The sequence below is a fragment of the Symphalangus syndactylus genome, chromosome 2 (genome assembly GCF_028878055.3).
Source record: "Symphalangus syndactylus isolate Jambi chromosome 2, NHGRI_mSymSyn1-v2.1_pri, whole genome shotgun sequence".
NCBI lineage: Eukaryota > Metazoa > Chordata > Mammalia > Primates > Hylobatidae > Symphalangus > Symphalangus syndactylus.
In genome coordinates, this window is record NC_072424.2 from 96,653,864 (window position 1) to 96,677,622 (window position 23,759).

At 39.2% G+C, this 23,759-nt stretch overlaps 1 protein-coding gene across 4 annotated transcripts in view; it reads right to left on the reverse strand.

The window, feature by feature from the left end:
* Positions 1-23,759, reverse strand: part of MCM9 (minichromosome maintenance 9 homologous recombination repair factor) — a 129,986-nt gene that overhangs the window by 48,024 nt on the left and 58,203 nt on the right. For all 4 annotated transcript variants that reach the window (XM_055262686.2, XM_063620729.1, XM_055262693.2 and 1 more), the window contains one exon: positions 1,981-2,155. In XM_055262686.2, coding sequence (XP_055118661.2) covers positions 1,981-2,155 — 175 coding nt within the window. The remainder of the gene's footprint in view (positions 1-1,980; positions 2,156-23,759) is intronic.

The window sequence follows — 23,759 nt, forward strand, 5'->3', positions numbered from 1 at the left end:
CAGGCTGGAGCACAGTGGAGTACGATCTTGGCTCACTGCAACCTCCTCCTCCCAGGTTCAAGCGATTCTCCTGCCTCAGCCTCCCGAGTTGCTGGGATTACAGGCGTGTGCCATTATGCTCAACTAATTTTTGTATTTTTAGTAGAGAGGGGGTTTCACCATGTTGGCCAGGCTGGTCTCCAATTCCCGACCTCAGGTGATCCACCTGCCTCGGCCTCCCAGAGTGCTGGAATTACAGGCGTGAGCCATTGTGCCCAGCCTCATGAAGGTTTTCATATATAGCATTTAAACAGGGAGAGAAACTTCTAGTTTGCTGAGAACTTTTATTATGAATGAGTATTTAATTTCATCAAATACATTTTCTGCATCTACTGGGATATGTTTTTTGTTTTTTAGTCTAATACAATGATTGATTTTCAAATGTTACACCAACCTTTCATTTCTGGGATGAGACCCACTTGGTTATAATGTATAACCCTTTTTATATAGTATTGGATTTAATTTACTGAAATATTTGTATGTCATTGCTTTTTCATTTCACATTTTTAATAATTCTTTTTTCTTGTATTTTATAACAATATTTCTCAGTGATGGAGTAAAAAAAAAAGTCAAAACCAGTCCTTTACCACACAGAGTGGAAAAAGCATTTTTCCAGTGCACAAAGTAGCTGTGGTTATGACAAACTGCCTGGCCTTTTGGTGCAATAACTGAACCGAATCAGCTACAGAACGCTGATTTTGGAACTTACAACGTACTTACAGATAGCACAAAAAGCTCATTAAATATAATGAGACAAGAAAGCAGCCTCTGAAGACACTTAATAAACTATATTTCTGATTTCCTCAAAGAGTTTAGAAGCAATAATTAAAGTATATTTTCTTATAACACTTCTATTGTGGACTTATCGCTTTGCTGTCATTTTTATCTATCTTTTCTAATAAAACCGTGAACACCTGAAGGACAAAACCGTGAACACCTGAAGGACAATGTTCTATTCATCTTTGTACTTCTTAGCATCTAGCACAATGCCTGAAACATAGCAGGTTTTTAATGAGTATATATATTTAGTGAACGAACAAATGAATAGGTCTGACAGATCTTTCTCGTATCTTTTCTGGTGGGCTATATCCTACTCTCCCCCCTCCCTCTACCTCACTCCTCATTAATTTTTTGCTGGAGTATACAAATAGATCTCATACAATCTCTATATACCAGTGTCTGCCTGGCTCCCAAGTACTCATAACTATTTGAAGACACTGCTGGCAGCCCTACCTGTCTGATCAGTTGGCTTCACTCCATAATAGCAGCATTAAGACGGAAACAGTTCTAGCCCTGTTACTGCTTGAATGACCTGGCAGCCTGTTTGGTGGCCAGCCTTTGTAGCCAGGTAAGTTTCCTATAACCACTTCAGTGCCCGTGTGAGATTTCTGTCTGAACCTGGCTTACTTTTTTCCTCCACTTTATGTGTAGCCAGGGACTCACACAGCTCAATCCTGAGCCTCTTTGAGCCACAAAAGGCATTTCATCTTATGCTTACATTATTTACTATTTAGTATTCCATATGCTGTAATCAACCTTCCATCAGGATTTATAAGGAGAATGCCGGAAACTATGATTTTTTCTTTTCGAACTTTTCAAAATTCCTAACACAGTAATATGCCCAGAGTATACATACAATGTTTACCGAATGAAAAAGAGAATGAGTTGAATCCTGCATTGAAAGCTCTTCAAAAATCCCTTCCATTAGTTTAGTCAACCACATTCATACTTTTCCTTTTCTCTTTCCCAATAGCTCATTTTCACTTCCTCACACAATTCTGTGGTCTAATAAGGAAAAACTCTAATGTGTTTCTTGAAGGGTGGTAACTGATCATCCCAAAGAGGACCAAACATACCTTACAGCTCAACAAGGTTCACATTTTCCCCTAAGCATATATTAAATAATCTCATTATTCCCATAGATTTTAAAGAAACTCTTACCCAGCCTTAGCAACACTTATGGTTTGTTGCTCCATTGCTTCATGGATACTGGTCCTATCATGCTCTTTGAGGCTATTGAACTCATCAATACAGCAAAGGCCCGCATCTGCAAGAACTAATGCCCCGGCCTCCAAATTCCATTCTCCTGAGTCTTTTACAGCAGTTACCGTCAGACCTGAGGAAACAAGCAAGCCATATCAACTTTTATTTTCAAAAGCATTATCTTGACTGGGTGCAGTGGCTCACACCTGTAATTCCAGCAATTCAGGAGGCCGAGGTGAGAAGATTTCTTGAACACAGGAGTTCGAGGCCTGCCTGGACAACATGGCAAAACCTTGTCTCTACAAATAATTTAAAAATTTGCTAGGCATGGTGGTGCGTGCACCTGTAGTTCCAGCTACTCAGAAGGCTGAGGCAGGAGGATCGCTTGAGCCCAGGAGGTCAAGGCTGTAGTGAGCCATATTAGAGCTACTACACTCCAGCCTGGGTGACAGAGAAAGATCTTGTCTTAAAAAAACAAAAAGAGGCATATTTTAACCTATGAAAGGAAAGAGATGCCTACATTTTAAAGAGAAGGGCATAAAGACTTTTATTTGCAGTTAACCAAGAATGGATGGCATCAGGACAATTGCTTCATATATCTAGTCACTGGAAGGCCTCATAAGCTCCTATGTTCTAAAAATCTAGGGTGTGTTCTCCAGTATTTTGTAGCAACCAGAAGTTCTCAAATTTTCTGTCTCTCCTTGTAGGTCCTCTGGTCGAGTGGTCTGAACTTTTGGAAGGGGCAAACAGATCTCCAGAGACCTTATGACAGAGGTTGTGTACTATATGCTGTTTACAGAAAAGGGTCCAGTGATAGAGAATAGTAATTATTACATTCCAATGATGAAAATGAAAAGTTTGCTTCCAGTTACAATATGAGGGAAGGGATTCTTTTCATATGTCTTTTTGATTTTTATTTGTCCTGTATACCAGTCAATAAAGCAGAATGGTCAAAAGAAAAGGCTTTGGAGTCAACAAGACTTGATTTGAATCCTAGAGCTATCATTCTAGCTGTTGAATTATAGGCAAGTTTCCTAATACATACAGCCTGACTTTATTAATCTGCAAAAGAGGATAACAATAGAAAATATCCTAGAGATTCTTGGATATTTAAATAAAATATAACTAAAGCTCATTAAAAGGTATATGAAACATGAGTACATTAAATAACTATTGTTGATAAAAATGGATAAACTTCTGTCCAGACTGACCAAAAAAAAAAAAAAAAAAGAGGAGACACAAGTTACAAAATATCAGGAATGAAAGAGGGGGCATAACTATTGATCCTACAATGAACTAATAATAAGGAAATACTATGAATAACTCTATGCCATACATTTGATAACTTAAACAAAATAGTCAATTTTTTTTAAATATGCGAAGTTTATCTAAAAAGGAACAGATATCTTCCATAATCCTTTATTTGTTTTGAAAATTAAATATTTAAAAACCTTCCAACACAGAAATCTGCAGGCTGAGATGGCTTCATAGCAAATTCTACCAAATATTTGAGAAAGAAATAATGTCAATGCAACACAAATTTTTCAATAATATAGAAGAATAAACACTTCCCAACTCATTTAATGAACTCAGAATTATCATACTAATTGTCATAATTGAATTGTCATACTAAACTAGGCAAAGATATTATAAGAAATCTATAGACTAGTATCTCTAATATGGATGCAAAAATCCTCATAAATGCAAATGAATCAAATCCAACAATACATAAAAGGATGATAGATTATAGCCAAGTGAGGATTATCCCAGGAATGCAAGGTGAAGTTAACATTCGAAAATTAATCAGTGTAATTCACCATATCAATAAGCTAAGGAAGAAAGAGCATACAATTGCTTCAATAGATACAGAAAATACATTTCACAAAACTCAACAATCATTTGTGATAAAACTCTCAAAAAATTAGGAACGGAAGAGAACTTCTTCAACTTGATAAAGGGTATTTACAATAATCCTATATTGAACATACCTAGTGATAAAAGACTGAATGTTTCCTCATCTCCTACAAAGATCAGAAAAAAGCAATAAGATTTTCTCTTATCACCGTTAATCAAAATCATGCTAGAGGTTCTAGCCACTGAAATAAGGCAAGGAAAAGAAATAATTAACATACAGACTGAAAAATAAAGAAATAAAACTGTTTAAATTTGCAGACAATATGATTACACAGAAAATCCCAAACAATCTACTAAAAACCAACTAGAACTAGTAAATGAGTGTGGCAAGGCTGGAGGACACAAGTCAACATATGGAATATCTGGGTATAAGTCTTACAAAATATATGCAAGAATCTTTACGCAAAACTACAAAACACTGATAGAGGAAATCATGACAACGAAATTGAGAGATGGAATAAACTCTATATTCAAGATGTCAATTCCTAAAAATTGGAAAACTCTATTTTCAAGATGTCAATTCTCCCCAAACTGTTCTGCAGTTAAAATGCAATTACAAGCAAAATCCTAGCATGATTTTTAAAAAAATAAATAAAGTAACAAGGTGATTCTATGATTTATATAGAGAAGCAAAGGAAATAGAAGAGCCAAACCAAAAAACAAGCTTGGAGGTCTCACATGACATACTACAAAAGCTACAGTAATCAAATCAGTGTGGTACTGGAAAAAGGTTAGGCAGATAGAACACTGGAACAGAACAGAATCCAAAAGTTGTCCCACACATAGAAAGTCAAGTGATTTTTTTTATAGAAAATAAAAAGGCAGTTCAATGGAGAAAAGATAATCTGTTCAACAAATGGTGCTGGAGTAACTGAGTATCTTTACGCAAGAAGAAAAAATGAATCTTGACCATACCTCACATGTAATATAAAAATTAATCCAAAATTAATTCAATACCTAAATGTAAAGTGTAAAACTATAAAGAAAGAAAGCACAGGAGAAAATAGCTGTGAATTCTTTTGGTTTCCAGTCTAGCACACAAGGAGCTTAGAAGTCACTACTTCAACCTAACAAGTAAAAAGCTAAACAAAAAAATCAGTAACTTCTTAGACCCATCAGAGAAATGAGATCAGAGGACAAATTACTGCCCCAAAATTGAAGACAGTCAGGCAGTTACAGAGAATCACAACTTAGCTGAGCAGAAATTCATGAGCATAAACTTTTATGTAAGAAAAACAGGCAAGAACATTTGAACTATAATTAGCAAATTGCTAATGGTTCACAGTGGAAAAATCAAGAAGGACCCCACCATAGGGAAACCCCTACATTTTCTGCAAGTTTTACCACTGAGAGCTCTACCAGCAACTCACAGTGAAGATGAGAGTAAAATCTACTCTTGCTTCTGGCAGAGAGAGGGAAAAGGAACCACTTAGAAATACGCCAGAACTTCCTGTTCTTAACAAGGCCTGTCCTTAAAAGGAACTATTTTACCAGAGCCTTATCTACCTGAAAGAAGGGCAATACTCACCTCCAACCCCTTCCAGTCATCTGGTACCACCCAAGGGAGTGAATATGCAAAAAACTGAGAAGCACTTGTGAAGTTCACAGCCCAGGGACACAAGCTCACTAAAAGGCTGAGACCTAATCACAGGACTATAGAATCCTTTCTCTTCCCCAACACCGTGTCACTGCAATACTAAAGGCATATTAACCACAATTTTCCTTGTTCCTAGTACATCATGTCTACCTTTCAACAAAAAAATTGCAAGGCATACTAAAAGGCAGAAAACACAATTTGAAGAGATAGAACAAGCATCATAATTGGATCTAGATATGGCAGGGACATTGAAATAATCAAACTATGAATTTAAAACAACTATGATTAATATGCTAAGAGATCTAATGGAAAGAGTAGACAATATGAAAGAACAGATGGATAATGTAAGTAAACAAACAGAAATTCTGAGATACAATAAAAAAGAAACACTAGAGATCAAAAACACTCTAACAAAGATAAAGAACGTCTTTAATGGGTTTATTAGCAGGCTGGACACATCTGAAGAAAGAATCTCTGAGCTTGAAAATATGTCAATTAAAACTTCCAAAACAAAAAAGAAGAGAATATCCAAGAACTGTGGGACAACTACAAAAGGTGTGACATACATGTGATGGGAATAAAAGAATAACAATAAAGACAGAAAGGGACAGGGGCAATAGGTGAAGCAATATTGTGAAACATTTCATTGAAATACTGTCAGATAATAAATTAGAAATCCAGGGTGCTCAGAGAACACCAGCAAAATAAATGCCCAAGAAAACCTTACACTCAAGCACATTCCATTCAAACTTCAGAAAATCAAAGATAAAAAAAAAAAATCATAAAAGAAGCCAAAGGAAGAAAAACAGCTTACCTATAGGGCAGTGGTCCCCAGCCTTTCTCACACCAGAGGCTGGTTTCGTGGAGACAATTTTTCCGCAGACCAGAGTGGGGATGGTTTAGGGATGATTCAAGTGCATTTTATTTGTTTTGCGCTTTATTTCTATTATCACATCATGTCACAGGATTCTTAGGATGTAGCTTTGCCAGCTGGAAACCTCTGTGGTTGGAGGTGCCTCTGCATGAGTTTTACTCACATCTGCTGGGCTTGTTCCACCCATTCAGCACAGCAGGCTGCACTTGGCTCACACTACTACCGGCCCAGATCTCATGTCTGCCAATGGCAAGCCAGGCATGGGACGGCCACAGGTATGTCAGTGAATGAGTGTGGTGTCCAGCCACTGTGCACAGCCAGGTGTGCCAGCTGCGGTGGAGCGGGCAGCTTCAGGTACCGGTTCCATGTGAGGCTGCAGCTGGACCAGACATACCGTAAGCAGCTTCTACTGCAGGCACCAGCATCTGAACAAAGGGAACATGATGGTGCCCAAATGCTCGGAGACACCAGGAACCGCACAGCCCCAAAGTGGGTGTTAAAGCATGTTTGGGCAGCTAGAAGGGCTGCAGCTCTTCACTCCTTCTCGTCAGCCACAATGTGGTGAGTGAGGGACGTGTTTCAGCCCTGTTTGTGTTACAGCTCTTTCAGTCCCATCATTCAACAGGTCCTGCATTCTTGTCTCACGTCCAGGAAGCATGAGGTACATGGACAACTGGAGGGTGAGCAAGGTGGAGAGGAGCTTCATGAGTGACAGAACAGCTCTCAGGAGACCCGAAGTGGGTAGCTGCTTTCCGCAGGCAGGTTGTACTGACAAGTGTCCAGCACTCAGCAGAGAGGAGACCTGTAGTGGGTAGCTCCTTTCTGTAGGCAGGTTGACCTGATAAGTGTGTGTGTCTGGCTGAATCTGGGGTTTTTGTGGGCTCAGAAGGGAGGAAGTACATGCTGACTGGTCCACGGGTGGACCTGGAAAAAGCACCATAAGTTCTCACTTCAGGTTGTGGACTCCATCCAGAACTGGCAGCCTGGCCCTCAGGCTTCAGGCTGTCCCTGGCTTGAAGGTGGGGCTTCACCAGGGACCCACCACTTCCTTCCTAGGAATGAATCTGCCTGCTTCCTGCCACCATCAACATGCCGTCCATGTTGCCCATGCTGTTCAGGCTGAGGGAGGCCTGTAGGCCCATGCTGAGCTACCTTCAGCCCCCCAACATCCTCCCTCCCTGAGCTTGTCAGCACCCACAGTTTCAGAAGGAGCCAAGGCAGTGGGGTGGCACCGCTGGCCAGGTCACAAGAGTGTTCAGGCTTGGCTTCAACTTTACTCCAAAATTGGAGTGACAGCCAGGAGTGGGGAGAGGCCAGAGAGCAGGAGAAGGTACTTCCGAGCCTTCGGGGGAAGGGGGGCTTCCTGGGCCCCCAAGAGTGTAGGGATGCCTAGGTCCAGAGCCACGGCTGGATGGCTGTAGCTTCACCTGGGTGTGTGGGGAGCCAACTTGGTAGCAGGCAGGGCTCTCACCTGTTCCTGGCCCCTGCCAGCTCCATGGAGCATACAGCCTTGGCCACACCTCCCACACTGCAGCTGGCATCCCCTCGGCAGCTGCTCCAAATGGGCTGATGCCACCATCAATTGTAACATATAATGAAATAATTATACAACTCACCCTAATGTAGAATCAGTGGGAGCCCTGACCTTATTTTCCTGCAACTAGACAATCCCATCTGGGGATGATGGGAGACAGTGACAGATCATCAGGCATTAGATTCTCATAAGGAGCACACAACCTAGATCCCTCGCATGCACAATTCACCATAGGGTTCATGCTCCTATGAGAGTCTCATGCTGCCACTCATCTGACAGGAGGCGGAGCTCAGGAGGTAATTCGAGCGATGGGGAGCAGCTATAAATAGAGACATAGCTTCCATTACTTGCCTGCTGCTTACCTCCTGCTGTGTAGCCCGGTTCCTAACAGGCCATGGTTGGGAACCCTGCTATAGAGGACCAAACATAAGAAGTACATCTGACATCTCCTCAGAAACCATGCAAGCAAGAAGACAGTAAAGTGAAATATTTAAAGTGCTAAAAGAGAAAAATCCCAACATAGAATTTTGTACCCTGAAAAATTATCCTTTCAAAGTAAAAGAGAAATAAAGACTTTCTCAAAGATTGAAGAAATTTATTACTAGTAGACCTGCCTTGCAAAGAATGTTAAAAGAAGTTCTTCAGAGAAAAGGAAAATGACATAGGTCAGAGACTCAGATCTATACAGAGAAAAGTAGAGCATTAGACAAAAAAACCTGAAAGATAAAAACTTTTATTTTCTTATTCTTAATTGATCTAATAGATAACGGTTTGTCTAAAATATTAATAGAAACAATGTATTTAATTGTATATGCATAGGTATATATACATGCTTAATTATGCTTATGTATAAGTGAAATGAATGAGATGAAAGATCTAAGGACAAGGAGAAATTAGGAATATTCTGTCATTACGAGGTACTTACACTACCTGTGAACTGGTATAGTGTTATTTTAAAATGGACTTAGAATAGTTGTAAATGCATATGCAAACTCTAGGACAACCACTTTAAAAAAAAGTTTTTAAAAAGGCATACAATTGATATGCTAAGTGAGGAGAGAAAATGGAATCATAAAAACTGCTCAAAACCATAAAAGGCAGCAAAAGCACCAAGACAAAAAATAGGAACAAAGAACAAGGGCAACAAATAAAAATAGTAACAAACATGGCACATGCTATGGTCTGAATGTTTGTCCGCCTGCCCCTAAAGCTCATATTAAATCTTAATCCCCATCATAACAGTATTAAGAGGGTGGGAAATCCGACTATGGTATTTGAGAGGTGGGACCTTTGAAAGGTAATTAGGATTAGATGAGATCATGAGGGTGGGGCATTAGCGGCTTTATAAGAGAAGTAAGAGTTAACACACTCAGGCCCCTTGCCATGTAATGTCTTCTACCACCTCAGAACTCTGCAGAGTCCCCACCAGCAAGAAGGCCTTTACCAGATGTGCCACCTCTACATTGTACTTCCTAGCATCCGGCACTCTAATAAATAAATCCCTTTTCTTTATAAACTACCTAGTCTTAGGTATTTAGTTATAGCAACAGAAAACCAACTAACTAAATATTAATGCACCTCTATCAATAATCACCTTAAACATCAATGTTCTAAATATATCAATTAAGACAGAGATTGTCAGAATTGATTTAAAAAAAAGACCCAACTATAAGATGTTTACACAGTTTTATTTTTTGTGTAAAATATATTTCATTTTATTTTTTATTTCAATAGTTTTTGGGGTACAGGTGGTATTTTGGTTATGTGGATGAGTCCTTTAGTGCTGATTTCTGAGATTTTGGTGCCCCCATCATCTGAGCACTACACACTGTACCCAATAAGCAGTCTTTTGTCCCTCATCCCACTCCCACCATTCCCCGAGTCCCCAAAGTCCATTATATCATTCTCATGCTTTTGTGTCCTCACAGCTTAGCTTCTGCTTATAAGTGAGAACAAACAATATTTGAAAACCCATACTTTAAAGGCACGTACAGATTAAAAGTGAAAGGACAGAGAAAGATTTATCACTCCGACAATAATCATTAAAAAGTAGGAGGTAAGAGGTGGTGATGTCAGCAACATGGCAGAAGAGGAAGCTCCTGACTCTCCCTCCACCCACAAAAGCACCAAATAAACATCTATTCATGGATCAGTTCCCTCTGAGAGAAAGTCAGGGACCAGTTGAGAGACTCCTATACACTGGGCGACTGAGAAAATTTCCACATCAAATGGGAAGGAAAAGCTGAGGCACAGGACCCTGCCTTAGACACTGCTCCACATTATCTGGAAAGGACTCCCTAATATCAAGTTTCTTCCTGTGGAGAAGAGGATTTGTACTCACATGTAGAACCCTAACTCTAAGGTTTCCCATGGTCTGGTTCTTAATTCACCAGCTCTGAGAACAAAGAGGATTAAACATCCAAGACTCTCTAGACCACAATAAAAATGTGGTGGTTTGCTATGGGCACTCGAGTACTTCTGGGGCTTCATCCCCCAAGAGCAGTGCAGAGAAGGGGCCTAAAATATGCAGCCCCTTCTTTCTGCCTGGAAGGAATCTATAACACACTCTTCTGGTGGCTACATGGCTGCTTGTCTTCTAACGAACTTGCTTCAGGGAGTTAAAGAGGCAGACAAATATAGCTTGGCTGACAGCCTAAGAAGTGGACTGGCACTTCTTGAGTCTTCTCCCCTGGCTCATGCCAGAGATAACTCCAGGTTTATTAATCTCTCATGGAAGAGAGTCTGACTGTATATTGAGCACCCACAATTTTACAGCTCCCACTCAATGGACTGCGTCCTAAACTTCCTATCTCTGAAACCAGAGGGAACAAAGTATATGTGAGTCTACCTGCACCACAGAAAAAAGTGCCAGTTTTATATGGGCATGTAGGCATTTCAGGGACGTCATCCCATAGGGGCAGTGCAGAGAAGGGGCTTTAAAAATAGCTGTTTCTCCTCAGATGGGGTTTATGCCACATATCAAGTACTCCAACTTTTATAGCACCTCCTTAAATATTCCCTCTCTAAACTACTCTTAGCTCTGACAGCAGAAGATAGTAAGCATATGTGAGTCTCCTTAGATCACAGAACAAAGGGGTGGTCTTGAACAAAGTGTGCAAACACTTCTAATGGCTACATTCCCTTGGAAAAGTGCCAAAAAGGGGTGAGAACATGTAGCTTCCATCTTCTCTCCAGAAGGGGCTTACAACATACTTCAAGTGGTCATTTGACAAGCTGGCTTCTAATGGACTTGCACTGGGGAGCTAACAGGGCAAACAAACAGCTCTGCAGCAGCCAAAACCAGAGCTTGACACTTCATGATCCTTTGCTTTGGCTTACCCCTATGATAAATCTAGGCCTCCCCCATTCTACGTGAAAAAAGTCTGATTACACATCAAATGTCATAACTTCTATAACTTCCACCCAAGGTACTGTCTTTTTTTTTCTTTGAGATGGAGTCTCGCTCTGTCCCCCAGGCTGGAGTGCAGTGGTGCGATCTTGGCTCACTGCAAGCTCCGCCTCCCAGGTTCACGCCATTCTTCTGCCTCAGCTTCCCGAGTAGCTGGGACTACAGGCGCCCGCCACCACGCCTGGCTATTTTTTTGTATTTTTAGTAGAGACGAGGTTTCACCGTGTTAGCCAGAATGGTTTCAATCTCCTGACCTTGTGATCCACCCGTCTCAGCCTCCCAAAGTGCTGGGATTACAGGCGTGAGCCACCACACCCAGTCGGTACTGTCTTCTTAACAAACTAGCTCTAGGAGTTGATGGGACTTTGCATTCCTGAGTGGTCCTAGATCCAAGAAAAAAGAGGTGGACATACAATGGGCCCACATCCAGCAGCTATCTCCCCAGGATCTGAGGGCACAGCCTAAACATGAGTTCAGACATTTGCCATAGATCCCCTACCTGGCTTAGCACAGAAAGAGTGGGAAATAGACACCCACATTCAGCTTCACCATGAAGATGGAAGTAATTGAAACACATAGCCAACACCCCAATCTTTCCAGCTACATCTAAGATAATGTGGCTCCTAACTTCCCTGTCTTGAGGTACTGGCAGAACATGGCGCATCTTAAGCTCCACAGTACAACCCTAAACAAAGACAGTTCAACAGTCTGGATGAACTCAAATACTTGAAAGGCACCTTAAAATCTTTGGCCAGACAGATTAGTGAGACCTTTCTCCTACATGAGACAAGTCTGACAAGACTGGGAGAGGTAATTGTCTTATCTAATATACAGAAACCAAAATAGAGAGTCATGGAAAATGAAGAAACAAGGAAATATATTCCAAAGAAAAGAATATGGTAAATCTCTAGAAACTAACCAAAGTGAAGTGGAGATATGTGATGTACCGGACAGAAAATTCAAAATAATGGTCAAAAAGATGCTCGCCAGGGTCAACAGAGCAATGCAAGAAACTGAGAACGCCAACAAAGAGAAAATATAAAATTATCAATTGAAAATCATATATCTGAAGAGTACTATAACTGAACTGAAAAATTCAAGAGAGGGGTTTAAGAGTAGATAAGATCTGGTAGAAGAATAGATTGGTTAACCTGAGACAGGTTACTGGAAATCATCCAATCTGTGGTGAAAAGAGAAAAAGATGAAAAAGTGAAGATAGCTTAAGCAATTTATGGGGCACCATCAGGTAAAACAACTTACGCATTATTGGCATGCCAGAAGGAGAAGAGAAAGGGATAGAAAACATATCCAAAGAAATAATGGCAGAAAACTTCCCAAGCCTGGGGAAGATAGAAAGCCAGAGGCAGGAAGCCCAAACAATACCAAATAAGATGAATCCAAAGACACCTATGCCAAGACAATCATAATAAAATTATAAAAAGTTAAAACACAGAGTGTTGAAAGCAGTAAAATAAAAGCAAATCATCACATACAAAAGAACCTTCTCATAAGACTATCAGTGGATTTTTCAAGAGCAACTTTGCAGGTCAGAAGGGAGGGAGATGATACATTCAACATCCTAAAAAGAAAAAAAAAAAGCCCATTAACCAAGAATACTACACTCAGCAATTCAGTCTTTTAAAAAAAGGGAGTGATAAAGACTTTCTCAAACAAAAAGTTTAAGCATTTGCCACCATTAGACCTCTCTTACAAAAAAATGCTAAAGGGAGTTTTTCATGCTGAAGGAAGAAGACACTATTAGTAACATGAAGACATAAGAGAGTATAGTCAAGTGCTACATAATGACATCAACAGTGGTCCCATAAAATTACAATGGAGCTGAAAAACTCATATTGCCTAGTGATGGTGACGTCCATTATAACGCTGTAACACAAAGCATTACTTGTGTTTGCGGTGATGCTGGTGTAAACAAATGTACTGCTCTGTTAGTCATATAAAAGTGTACAGTAATGTTCTAAGCCCTTATATTCACTCACTACTCACTCACTGACTAACCTAGTGCAACTTCCAGTCCTGGAAGCTTCATTCACAATAAGTACCCTATACAATTTTATATGGCAATTTTACTGTATATTCTATATATTTAGGTATGTTTAGATACACAATTACTTATCATTGTGTCACAAACTGCCTATAGTATTCCACACAGTAACATGCTGTACAGGTTTGTATAGCCTAGGAGCAAAAGAGTGTACCATATAGACTAGGTGTATAGTAGATTATACCATCTAGGGTTGTGTAAATACACTCAATGATGTTCATACAACGACAAAATCACCTAATAATGCATTTCTCAGAGTGTATCCCCATTGTAAAGTGAGATATGACTATACATTGTCAAATCCAAAATACTCTAGTAGTACAATGGGGTTGGGTAAATTAATTATATTTCTTTTTTTTTTTTTTTTGAGATGAAGTCTCACTCTGGCACCCAGGCTGGAATGCAATGGTGTGATCTCAGCTCACTGCAACCTCCACCTCCTGGGTTCAAGCAATTCTCCTGCCTCAGCCTCCAGAGTAGTTGGGACTACAGGCACGTGCCACCACATCTGGCTAATTTTTGTATTTTTAGTAGAGATGGGGTTTCACCATGTTGGCCAGGCTCGTCTCGAACTCCCGACCTTGTGATCCAGCCACCTTGGCCTCCCAAAGTGCTGGGATTACAGGCATGAGCCACTGCGCCCAGCCAATTAATTATATTTCTAATAAAAAGGTTAAACTGTTAAAAGAACTAAAGCTACAATAATTTTTAAGGAATGCAAATTATAAAAAGACAAAGTATGACATCAAAAATACAAAATGTGTGAGGAGGAAAATTAAAAGTGTAGACTTTGTGTATGTGATAAAAATTAAGGTGTCATCCATAGGCATGGGCAAGGACTTCATGACTAAAACACCAAAAGCAATGGCAACAAAAGCCAAAATAGACAAATGGGATCTAATTAAACTAAAGAGCTTCTGCACGGCAAAAGAAACTACCCTCAGAGTGAACAGGCAACCTACAGAATGGGAGAAAATTTTTGCAATCTACCCATCTGACAAAGGGCTAATACCCAGAATCTACAAAGAATTCAAACAAATTTAAAAGAAAAAAACAACCCCATCAAAAAGCAGGCAAAGGACATGAACAGACACTTTTCAAAAGAAGACATCTATGCAGCCAACAGATACATGAAAAAATGCTCATCATCACTGGTCATTAGAGAAATGCAAATCAAAACCACAATGAGATACCATCTCACGCCAATTAGAATGGCAATCATTAAAAAGTCAGGAAATAACAGATGCTGGAGAGGATGTGGAGAAATAGGAATGCTTTTACATTGTTCGTGGGAGTATAAATTAGTTCAACCATTGTGGAAGACAGTGTGGTGATTCCTCAAGGATCTAGAACTAGAATTATCATTGACCCAGCAATCCCATTACTGGGTATAGACCCAAAGGATTACAAATCATGCTACTATAAAGATACACGCACATGTATGTTTACTGCAGCATTATTCACAATAGCAAAGACTTGGAACCAACCCAACTGTCCATCAATGATAGACTGGATTAAGAAAATGTGGCACATATACACCATGGAATACTAGGCAGCTGTAAAAAAGGATGAGTTCACATCCTTTGCAGGGACATGAAGCTGGAAGCCATCATTCTCAGCAAACTATCATAAGGACAGAAAACCAAACACCACATGTTCTCACTCATAGGTGGGAACTGAACAATGAGAACACTTGGACACAAGGTGGGGAACATCACACACCTGGGCCTATCAGGGGGTGGGGAACTGGGGGAGGGATAGCATTAGGAGAAATACCTAATGTAAATGATGAGTTGATGGGTGCAGCAAACCAACATGGTACATGTATACCTATGTATCAAACCTGCATGTTGTGCACATGTACCCTAGAACTTAAAGTATAATAACAAAAAAATTAAGGTGTCATCAACTTAAAATGGCCTATTATAAGTATAATATATTTTATGTAAGCCTCAGGGTAAACACAGAACAAAAGCCTATAACAGATACACAAAAGAGAAAAGATCCAAAGCATACCAATATAGAAAGTCATCGAACCACAAAGAAGGCAAGAGAGGAAAAAGAAACAAAGGATTTACAAAAAAAAAAAAAAAAAAAGCTAATTTAAAAAATGGCACTAGAAAGTCCTTACTTGTCAATAATTACTTTCAATGTAAATGATTAAATTATCCAATCAAAAGGCAGAAAGTGGCTGAATGGATAAAAAAGACCTAATATAGGATGCCTACAAGAGACTCACTTTAACTTTAGGACTCTCAGACTGAAAGTGAAGGGATGGAAAAAGACATCCCATGCAAATGGAATAAAAAAAAATCTAGGGTAGCTACATTTATTTCAGACAAAACAGACTTTAAGGGAAAAAACTGCAAAAAGAGACAAAGAACATCATTATATAATAATAACAGTATCCATCCATCAAGAGGGTAAAACAACTGTAAATATATATGCACCCAACATCACAGCACCTAACATATAAAGCAAATTTTAAAAAGTCTAAAAGGAGACATAGCCTGCAACACAATAATAGTTATTTCAACATCCCATTTTCAACATTGGACAGATCATTTAGGCAGAAAATCAATATGAAAACACTGTACTTGAACTATACTTTAGACCAAATGGACTTACCAGACATATACAGAACATTCCACTCAACAGCAGCAGAATACACATTCTTCTCAGGAACACACAAAACATTCTCCAAGACACATCACATGTTAGACCACAAAACAAGTCTTTAATTTGAGACAACTGAATTCATATCAAGTATCTTTTCCAACCACAATGATATGAAACTTGCTTCAATAACAGGAAGGACCATGGAAAATTAACACAGTGGAAATTAAGCAATATGCTTCTGAACTATTGGGTCAAAGAAGAAATTAATGGGTTTTTTTTTTTTTTATCTTGAGACAAAATGAAAACACAACATGAAAAAACTTATGGAATGCAGCCAAAACAGTTCTAAGAGGGAAGTTTATAACAAATGTCTACATCAAAAAAGAAAAAATATTGCAAATAATCTAACATCACACCTTAAGGGACTAGAAAAAGAATAATAACCTGAGCTCAATGTTAGCAGAAGGAAGGGAATAACAAATATCAGAGCAGAAACAGAGACTAGAAAAACAATAGAAAAGAAACAAAACTAAGGGTTGACTTTTAAAAAATAAAACTGACAAACTCTTAGCTACACGAGGAAAAAGAGAGAAGACTCAAAATCAGAAATGAAAAGGACATTATAACCGATAACACAGAAATATGAAGGATTATAAGAGACTACTCTGAACAATTACAAGCCAACAAATTTGACCACCTAGAAGAATTGGGCAAATTTCTAGAAATATATAACCTACCAAGACTGAACCAAGAAATTATTGAAAATCTGCATGGATGAATGAGTAAAGAAGTTGAATCAATAATTAAAAGTCTCTCATCAAAGAAAAGCCCAGGACCAGATGGCTTCATGGCTGAATTTTACCAAACATATAAAGAAGAATTAATACCAATCCTTTTCAACTCTTCCAAAAACTAGAGAGAAAGAGAATTCCAAACTCATCTTTTGAGGCCAATATCACACTAATACCAAAGCCAGAAAAAAACATTACAAAAAAAATTTACAGGCCAATATCACTGATTAACAGAGATGCAAAAATCTCAACAAAGTAATAACAAAACATATTCAACAATATATTAAAAGAATCACTCACCATATTCAACAATACACTGAAAGAATCATTCACCATAATCAAGTAGTAGTTATCCACAGGTTACAAGGTTGGTTCCACATATGCCAATCAATAAATATGATTCCCCATATTAACAAAATGAAGGACAAAAACCATAAGATCATTTCAATAGATGTACAAAAAGCATTTGACAAAAGTTAACATCCTTTCAGGATAAAAATTCTCAACAAGTTAGGGGTAGAAGGATGTTCCTCAACACAATAAAGGCCATATATCACAAACCCAGAGCCAACATTATACACAATGGTGAAAAGTTGAAGGCTTTTCCTCCAAGATCACAAACAAGATAAGGGTGCCCACTCTCATCACTCCTGTTCAATATAGTATTACAATAGCATCAAAAGTAAAGAAGGCCAGGCGAGGTGGCTCACACCTGTAATCCCAGCACTTTGGGAGGCTAAGGCGGGCGGATCACGAGGTCAGGAGATTGACACCATTCTGGCTAACATGGTGAAACCCCATCTCTACAAAAAATTAGCCAGGTGTGGTGTTGGGCCCCTGTAGTCCCAGCTACTCAGGAGGCTGAGACAGGAGAATGGCTTGAGCCTGGGAGGCAAAGGTTGCAGTCAGCCGAGATCGCACCACTGAATTCCAGCCTGGCGACAGAGGGAGACTCCGCCTCAAAAACAAAACAAACAAACAAAAGACCACATTCTGGACTACAACATACCTTAACAAATCTTAAAGGATGGAAATCATACAATGTCTGTGTTTGCATCGCAAGGAAATTAAACTAGAAAATAATAACAAAGGCCGGGCGCAGTGGCTCAAGCCTGTAATCCCAGCACTTTGGGAGGCCAAGGCAGGTGGATCATGAGGTCAGGAGATTGAGACCATCCTGGCTAACACAGTGAAACCCGTCTCTACTAAAAGTACAAAAAAAATTAGCTGCACGTGGTTGTGGGCACCTGTAGTCCCAGCTACTTGGGAGGCTGAGGCAGGAGAATGGAGTGAACCTGGGAGGCGGAGCTTGCAGTGAGCCAAGATTGCACCACTGCACTCCAGCCTGGGCGACAGAGCAAGACTCTATCTCAAAAAAAAAAAAGAAAAAAAAAAAGAAAATAATAACAAAAAGACAGCTGGAAAATCCCAAAATATCTGAAGATTGAACAAAACAGTTCTAAATAACACATGGTTCAAAGAAGAAATTTCAAGAGAAATTTAAAAATATTTTCAACTAAATGTAAATAAAAACATGGCTTGATGGCATACACCTGTAATCTCAGCTACTCAGGAGGCTGAGTCAGCAGGATCACTTGAGGCCAGGAGTTCAAGGCTGTAGCGCACAATGATTGTGCCTGGAGGATAGCCACTATACTCCAGCCTGAACAACACATCAAGATGCAATCTATCTCTCCAAAAAAAAAAAAAAAAAAAAAAAAGTTTTTAAATAATTTTAAAAACCTAAAAAACACACACACACACACAACTTACCAAAAGTTGTAGGATACAGCAAAAGCACTTAGAGGGACATTAGTGCTACTGAATGAATTCACTAGAAAAGAAGGAAGATATAAAAATCAATAATCTAAGTTCTCATCTTAGGGAAAAAAAGGAAGGCCAAATTAAATACAAAGTAAGCAGGAAAAAAATTTAATCAGAAGAGAAATTAGTGAAATTGAAAACAAGAGGCCAAGTGGAATGATTCACACCTGTAATCTCAGCACTGCAGAGCTGAAGTGGGAGGATCTCTTGAGCTCGGAAGTTAGAGACCAGCCTGAGCAACAAAGTGAGACATCATTTCTACCAAAATTATTTTAAAAGTTAGCCAGGTATGGTGGCACACACCTGTAGTGTCAGCTACTCAGGAGGCTGAGGTGAGAGGACCACTTGGGCCTGAGAGGTCGAGACTGCAATGAGCTGTGACTGCACCACTGAACTCCAGCCTAGGTAACACAGTGAGACAGGAAGGGAAGAAGGGAAGGGAAGGGAAGGAAAAGGGAAAAGGAAAGGGAAAGGGAAGGGGAGAAGATGAAGAAAAGAAAATAAAAGAAAAGAAGGAAGTCTACACAGAAAACAACAACAACAATCAACAAAACCAAAACCTGGTTTTTAGAAAAGATCAATAAAATTCATCAGCGTCTGGACAGGATAATGAAGACAAAAATATAAGAGACATAAATTACAAATACTAGAAATGAAAGAACATCACTACAGATCCCATGAACATTACAGCATAATAAAGAACACATAAACAAACAACTCTGCCCACAAACTTGATAACCTGGATGAAATGGACCAATTCTTAAAAAATGCAATCTGCCAAAACTTACACAAGGAGAAGCAGACAATCTGAATGGGCTTATATCTACTAATGATGTTGAATCAGTAATTAATAACCTTCCAAAACACAAAACACCAGGACCAGATGGGTTCACTGGTAAATTTTACCAAATATTTAAGGAAGAAATTATATGAATTCTCTACAATTTCTTTCATAATACAGAGGCAGAGGGAATGATTCCTAGCTCATTGTATGAGGCCAACATTACCTTAATACCACACCAGAGAAAGACATTACAAGAAAACTGCAGACCATATCTCTCATGAACATAGATGCCAGTATCTTTAACAAAATATTAGCAAATCTAATCCACAATGTATAAAAAGAATTGTACACCATGAACAAGTGTGATTTATCCTAGATATAATCACGTTAAAAAAATCAATTAAGGCTGGGGGTGGTGGCTCATGCATATAATCCCAGCATTTTGGGAGGCAAAGGTGGGCGGATTGCCTGAGCCCAGAAGTTCAAAGACCAGCCTGGGCAACATGGTGAAACCCCATCTCTACAAAAAATACAAAAATTAGATGGGCACGGTGGTGCACCCCTGTAGTCCTAGCTACTCAGGAGGCTGAGGTGGGAGGATCACTTGAACCTGGAAGGCAGAGGTTGCAGCAAGCCAAGACTGAGTCACTGCACTCCAGCCTGGACAACAGAATGAGACCCTGTCTCAAAAACACCCAAAAAACAAAAACAATCAATTAATATAACCCATCACTTATCAACGGCCTAACAAAGAAAAATCACAATATCAATAGATGCAGAAAAAGCATTTGACAAAGTCCAACAGCCACTCATGATTCAACAACAACAACAAAAAACTCTCAGAAAACTTAGAATAGAGGAGCAACTTCCTCACCTTTATAAAGACTCTCTACAAAAAATCTGCAGCAACATCACAGGTAATGGTGAGAAACTTGAAGCTTTCTCACCAAGATCAGGAACAAGGTAAAGATGTCCTTTCTCACCAATGCTTTTCAACATTGTACTGCAAGTCTTAGCTAATACAGTAAGATGAGAAAAGGAACAAAAGGTATACCGATTGGGAAGGAAAAAATAAAATGTTCTTTGTTCACAGATAATATAGTCATCTATGTAGGATGTCTGAACAAACTGAGAAAAAAAAAACTCACGGAACTAATAAGTGATTATATAGCAAGATTGCAGGTTAATATGTAAAAGTCAGTTGGTTTCCTATATATCAAGAATGAACAAGGTGATTTGAAATTAAAAATACATTACCCATTACCACTGGCCGGGCACAGTGGCGCAGGCCTGTAATCCCAGCACTCTGGGAGGCTGAGGCGGGTGGATCACCTGAGGTCAGGAGTTCGAGACCAGCCTGGCCAACATAGTGAAACCCCGTTTCTATTAAAAATACAAAACCAGCTGGGCATGGTGGCAGGCACCTGTAATCCCAGCTTCTTGGGAGACTGAGGCAGGAGAATCACTTGAACCCAGGAGGCAGAGTTTGCAGTGAGCCAAGATCGTGCCATTGCACTCCAGCCTGGGCGACAAGAGTGAAACTCCGTCTCAAAAACAAACAAACAAACAAACAAAATTACCATTTACATTAGCCCCCCTCAAAATGAAATGGGTATAAATGAATTAAATACATACAAGATTTACAAGAGGAAAACTCTGATGTTATCAAAGGAGAACTAAATAAATGAAAAGATATTCCATTTTCATGAATAGGAAGACTTCATATTGTCAAGATGTCAGTTCTTCTTAATTTGTTCTACAGATTCAATCCAAGCTAATCAAAGTTCCAGCAAAAGCTAGGCACAGTGGCTCACATCTGTAATCCTAGCATTTTGGGAAGCCAAAGCAGGCATATTGCTTGAGCCCAGAATTCAATAGTAGCCCGGAAACACAGGGAGACCCTGTCTCTATAAAATACCAAAAACTAGCCAGGCATGGTAGCATGTGCCTATGGTCCCAGCTACTCAGGAGACTGAGGTGGGAGCATCACTTGAGCCCAGGAGGTCAAGGCTGCAGTGAGCCATGTTCATACCACTGCACTCCAGCCTGGGCAACAGAGTGACACCCTGTCTCAAAAAATAATAATAATTAAAATAATAACAATAATGACATCTTTACACATCTTAGAATGACTTTAATCCAAAGTACTGACAACACCAAGTGACGGTGAGGATGTGGAGCAACAGGAATTGTCATTTATTGCTTCTGGGAATGCAAAATGGCATAGCCACTTTGGAAGACAATTTGGCAGTTTCTTACAAAAGCAAACAGATCGTTACCATACAACCCAGCAGTTGTGCTCCCTGGTGTTTACATAAGGCACTGGAAACTTATATGCACATAAAAACCTGCTCACAGGTGTTTATAGAAGCTTTATGCCTAATTGCCAAAACTTGGGGGCAACCATCTTGTCCTTCAGTAGGTAAATGGATAAACTGTAATACATCAGACAATAAAATATCATTCACTGTTAAACACAAATGAGCTATCAGGGCATGAAAAGACATGGAGTAACCTTAATAGCATATGTTACTAAGTAAAAGAGGCCAATCTGAAAACACTACATACTGTATGATTCCAACTATATTACATTCTTGAAAAAGTAAAGCTATGGAGATATTTAAAAGATCAGTGGTTGCCAGGGGTTGAAGGGCAAGAGGGATGAGGGATGAACAGGGAGATCACAGAGGATTTGGGGGCAGTAAAACTATTTTGTACAATAGCATAATGGTGGATATGTATCATTATACATTTGCCAAAGCCCATGGAATGTACAACACTGAGTGAATCCTAATGTAAACAATAGAATTTGGGTAGCAATGATGTGTCATTGTTGGTTTATCGGTTGTAATGAATGTACCACTCTGAAACTAGCTGACACTAGAGAAGGTTGTATGCATGGCAGGGCAGAGAGGGAGCATATAGGAATTATAGTTTCTGTCCAGCTTTGTTGTAAACCTAAAACTACTCTAAAAAACAAATTTTATTAATTAATAAGAAAAAATTGTTGTGGCCCTGAGTTGGGCAAAGATTTCTTACATATGACATCAAAGGCACAGTATGCAAAGAAAAATTATAAGTTGATCCTTGCCGAAGTTAAAAATGTTTGTTCTTCTACAATGTTAAGAAAATGTGAAAGATAAGCAACAGACTGGGAGAAAGTATTTGCAAATCCTTTATCTGATAAAGGACTTGTACACAGAATATATAAAGAATTTGCAAAACTCAGTAAGAAGTAAACAAAACCTCACTGAAAAACTGAGCAAAAAAATTTGAACAGTCCTTTCACAAAAGAAAATATACACATGGCAAATAAGCACATGAAAATATGTTCAATATATCCCCTCTCCTTGAATCAGGGCAGAGCTTTGTGACTGCCTTGACCCATACAGTATGGTGAAAACAATGCCATGTGATTTTCAAGGCTAGATTGTTAAAATGCTGGACATTTCTGACTTGTTTTCTTGGAATGCTAGATTTTAGAGCCCAGCCACTATGTTACAAAGAAGCCTAAGCAACCTACAGAGAGGCCTGTGTGGACAGAAAGTGAGGACCAAGGACCCACAGCCCAGGGTGAGCTCCCAACCTACAGTCAGCACCAATGTGCCAAGCATATGAGTAGCTATCTTGAAAGTGGATCCTCCAGCCCCCCGTTGAGCTGCCACAGCTGATGCACGTGGAACAGAAAAAACCTGCCCAAACTGCAGATCTGTAAACAAAATAAGCTGCTAAGTTTTGAAGTCGTCTGTTACTCAGTACTACATAACCTAGCCAAAACCACTAAGAGAAAGACAGACAACCTAATAGAAAAATGGAGAATGGACTTAAAACAGGTATTTCATCAAAGAGAAAGTCCTAATGGTCAATAAACACATGAAAAGGTGCTCAACCTCATAAATGATAAGGACAATTCAAATTAAAACTACAGTGTAATGTCATTACACACCCACAAGTATGCTTAAGTATGTAAAAATCTGACAGTGCAAGTACTGGCAAGGTTGTGGGGGAAGTCAACTCTCATGTGCTACTAATGGGAATGATACTGATACAACTAATTTGGAAAATAGTTTGGCAATATCTACAAAAGTTACAGTTATACATACTCATGTACCTCAGAAACTTCACTGCTAAGTCTGTTCCATACAGAGATTGTGATCATCTGCCCCATGAGATAGATAGGTAGAAGAGTGCTCATCATAAAATTCTTCATAAAGTTAAACCTGGAAACAACTGAAAAGGCTATCAACAGAATAGATGAATAAATTGTGGTATATTCAGACTGTGGAATAATGCATAACAATTAAAAAACAAGATACTAGGCCTGGTGTG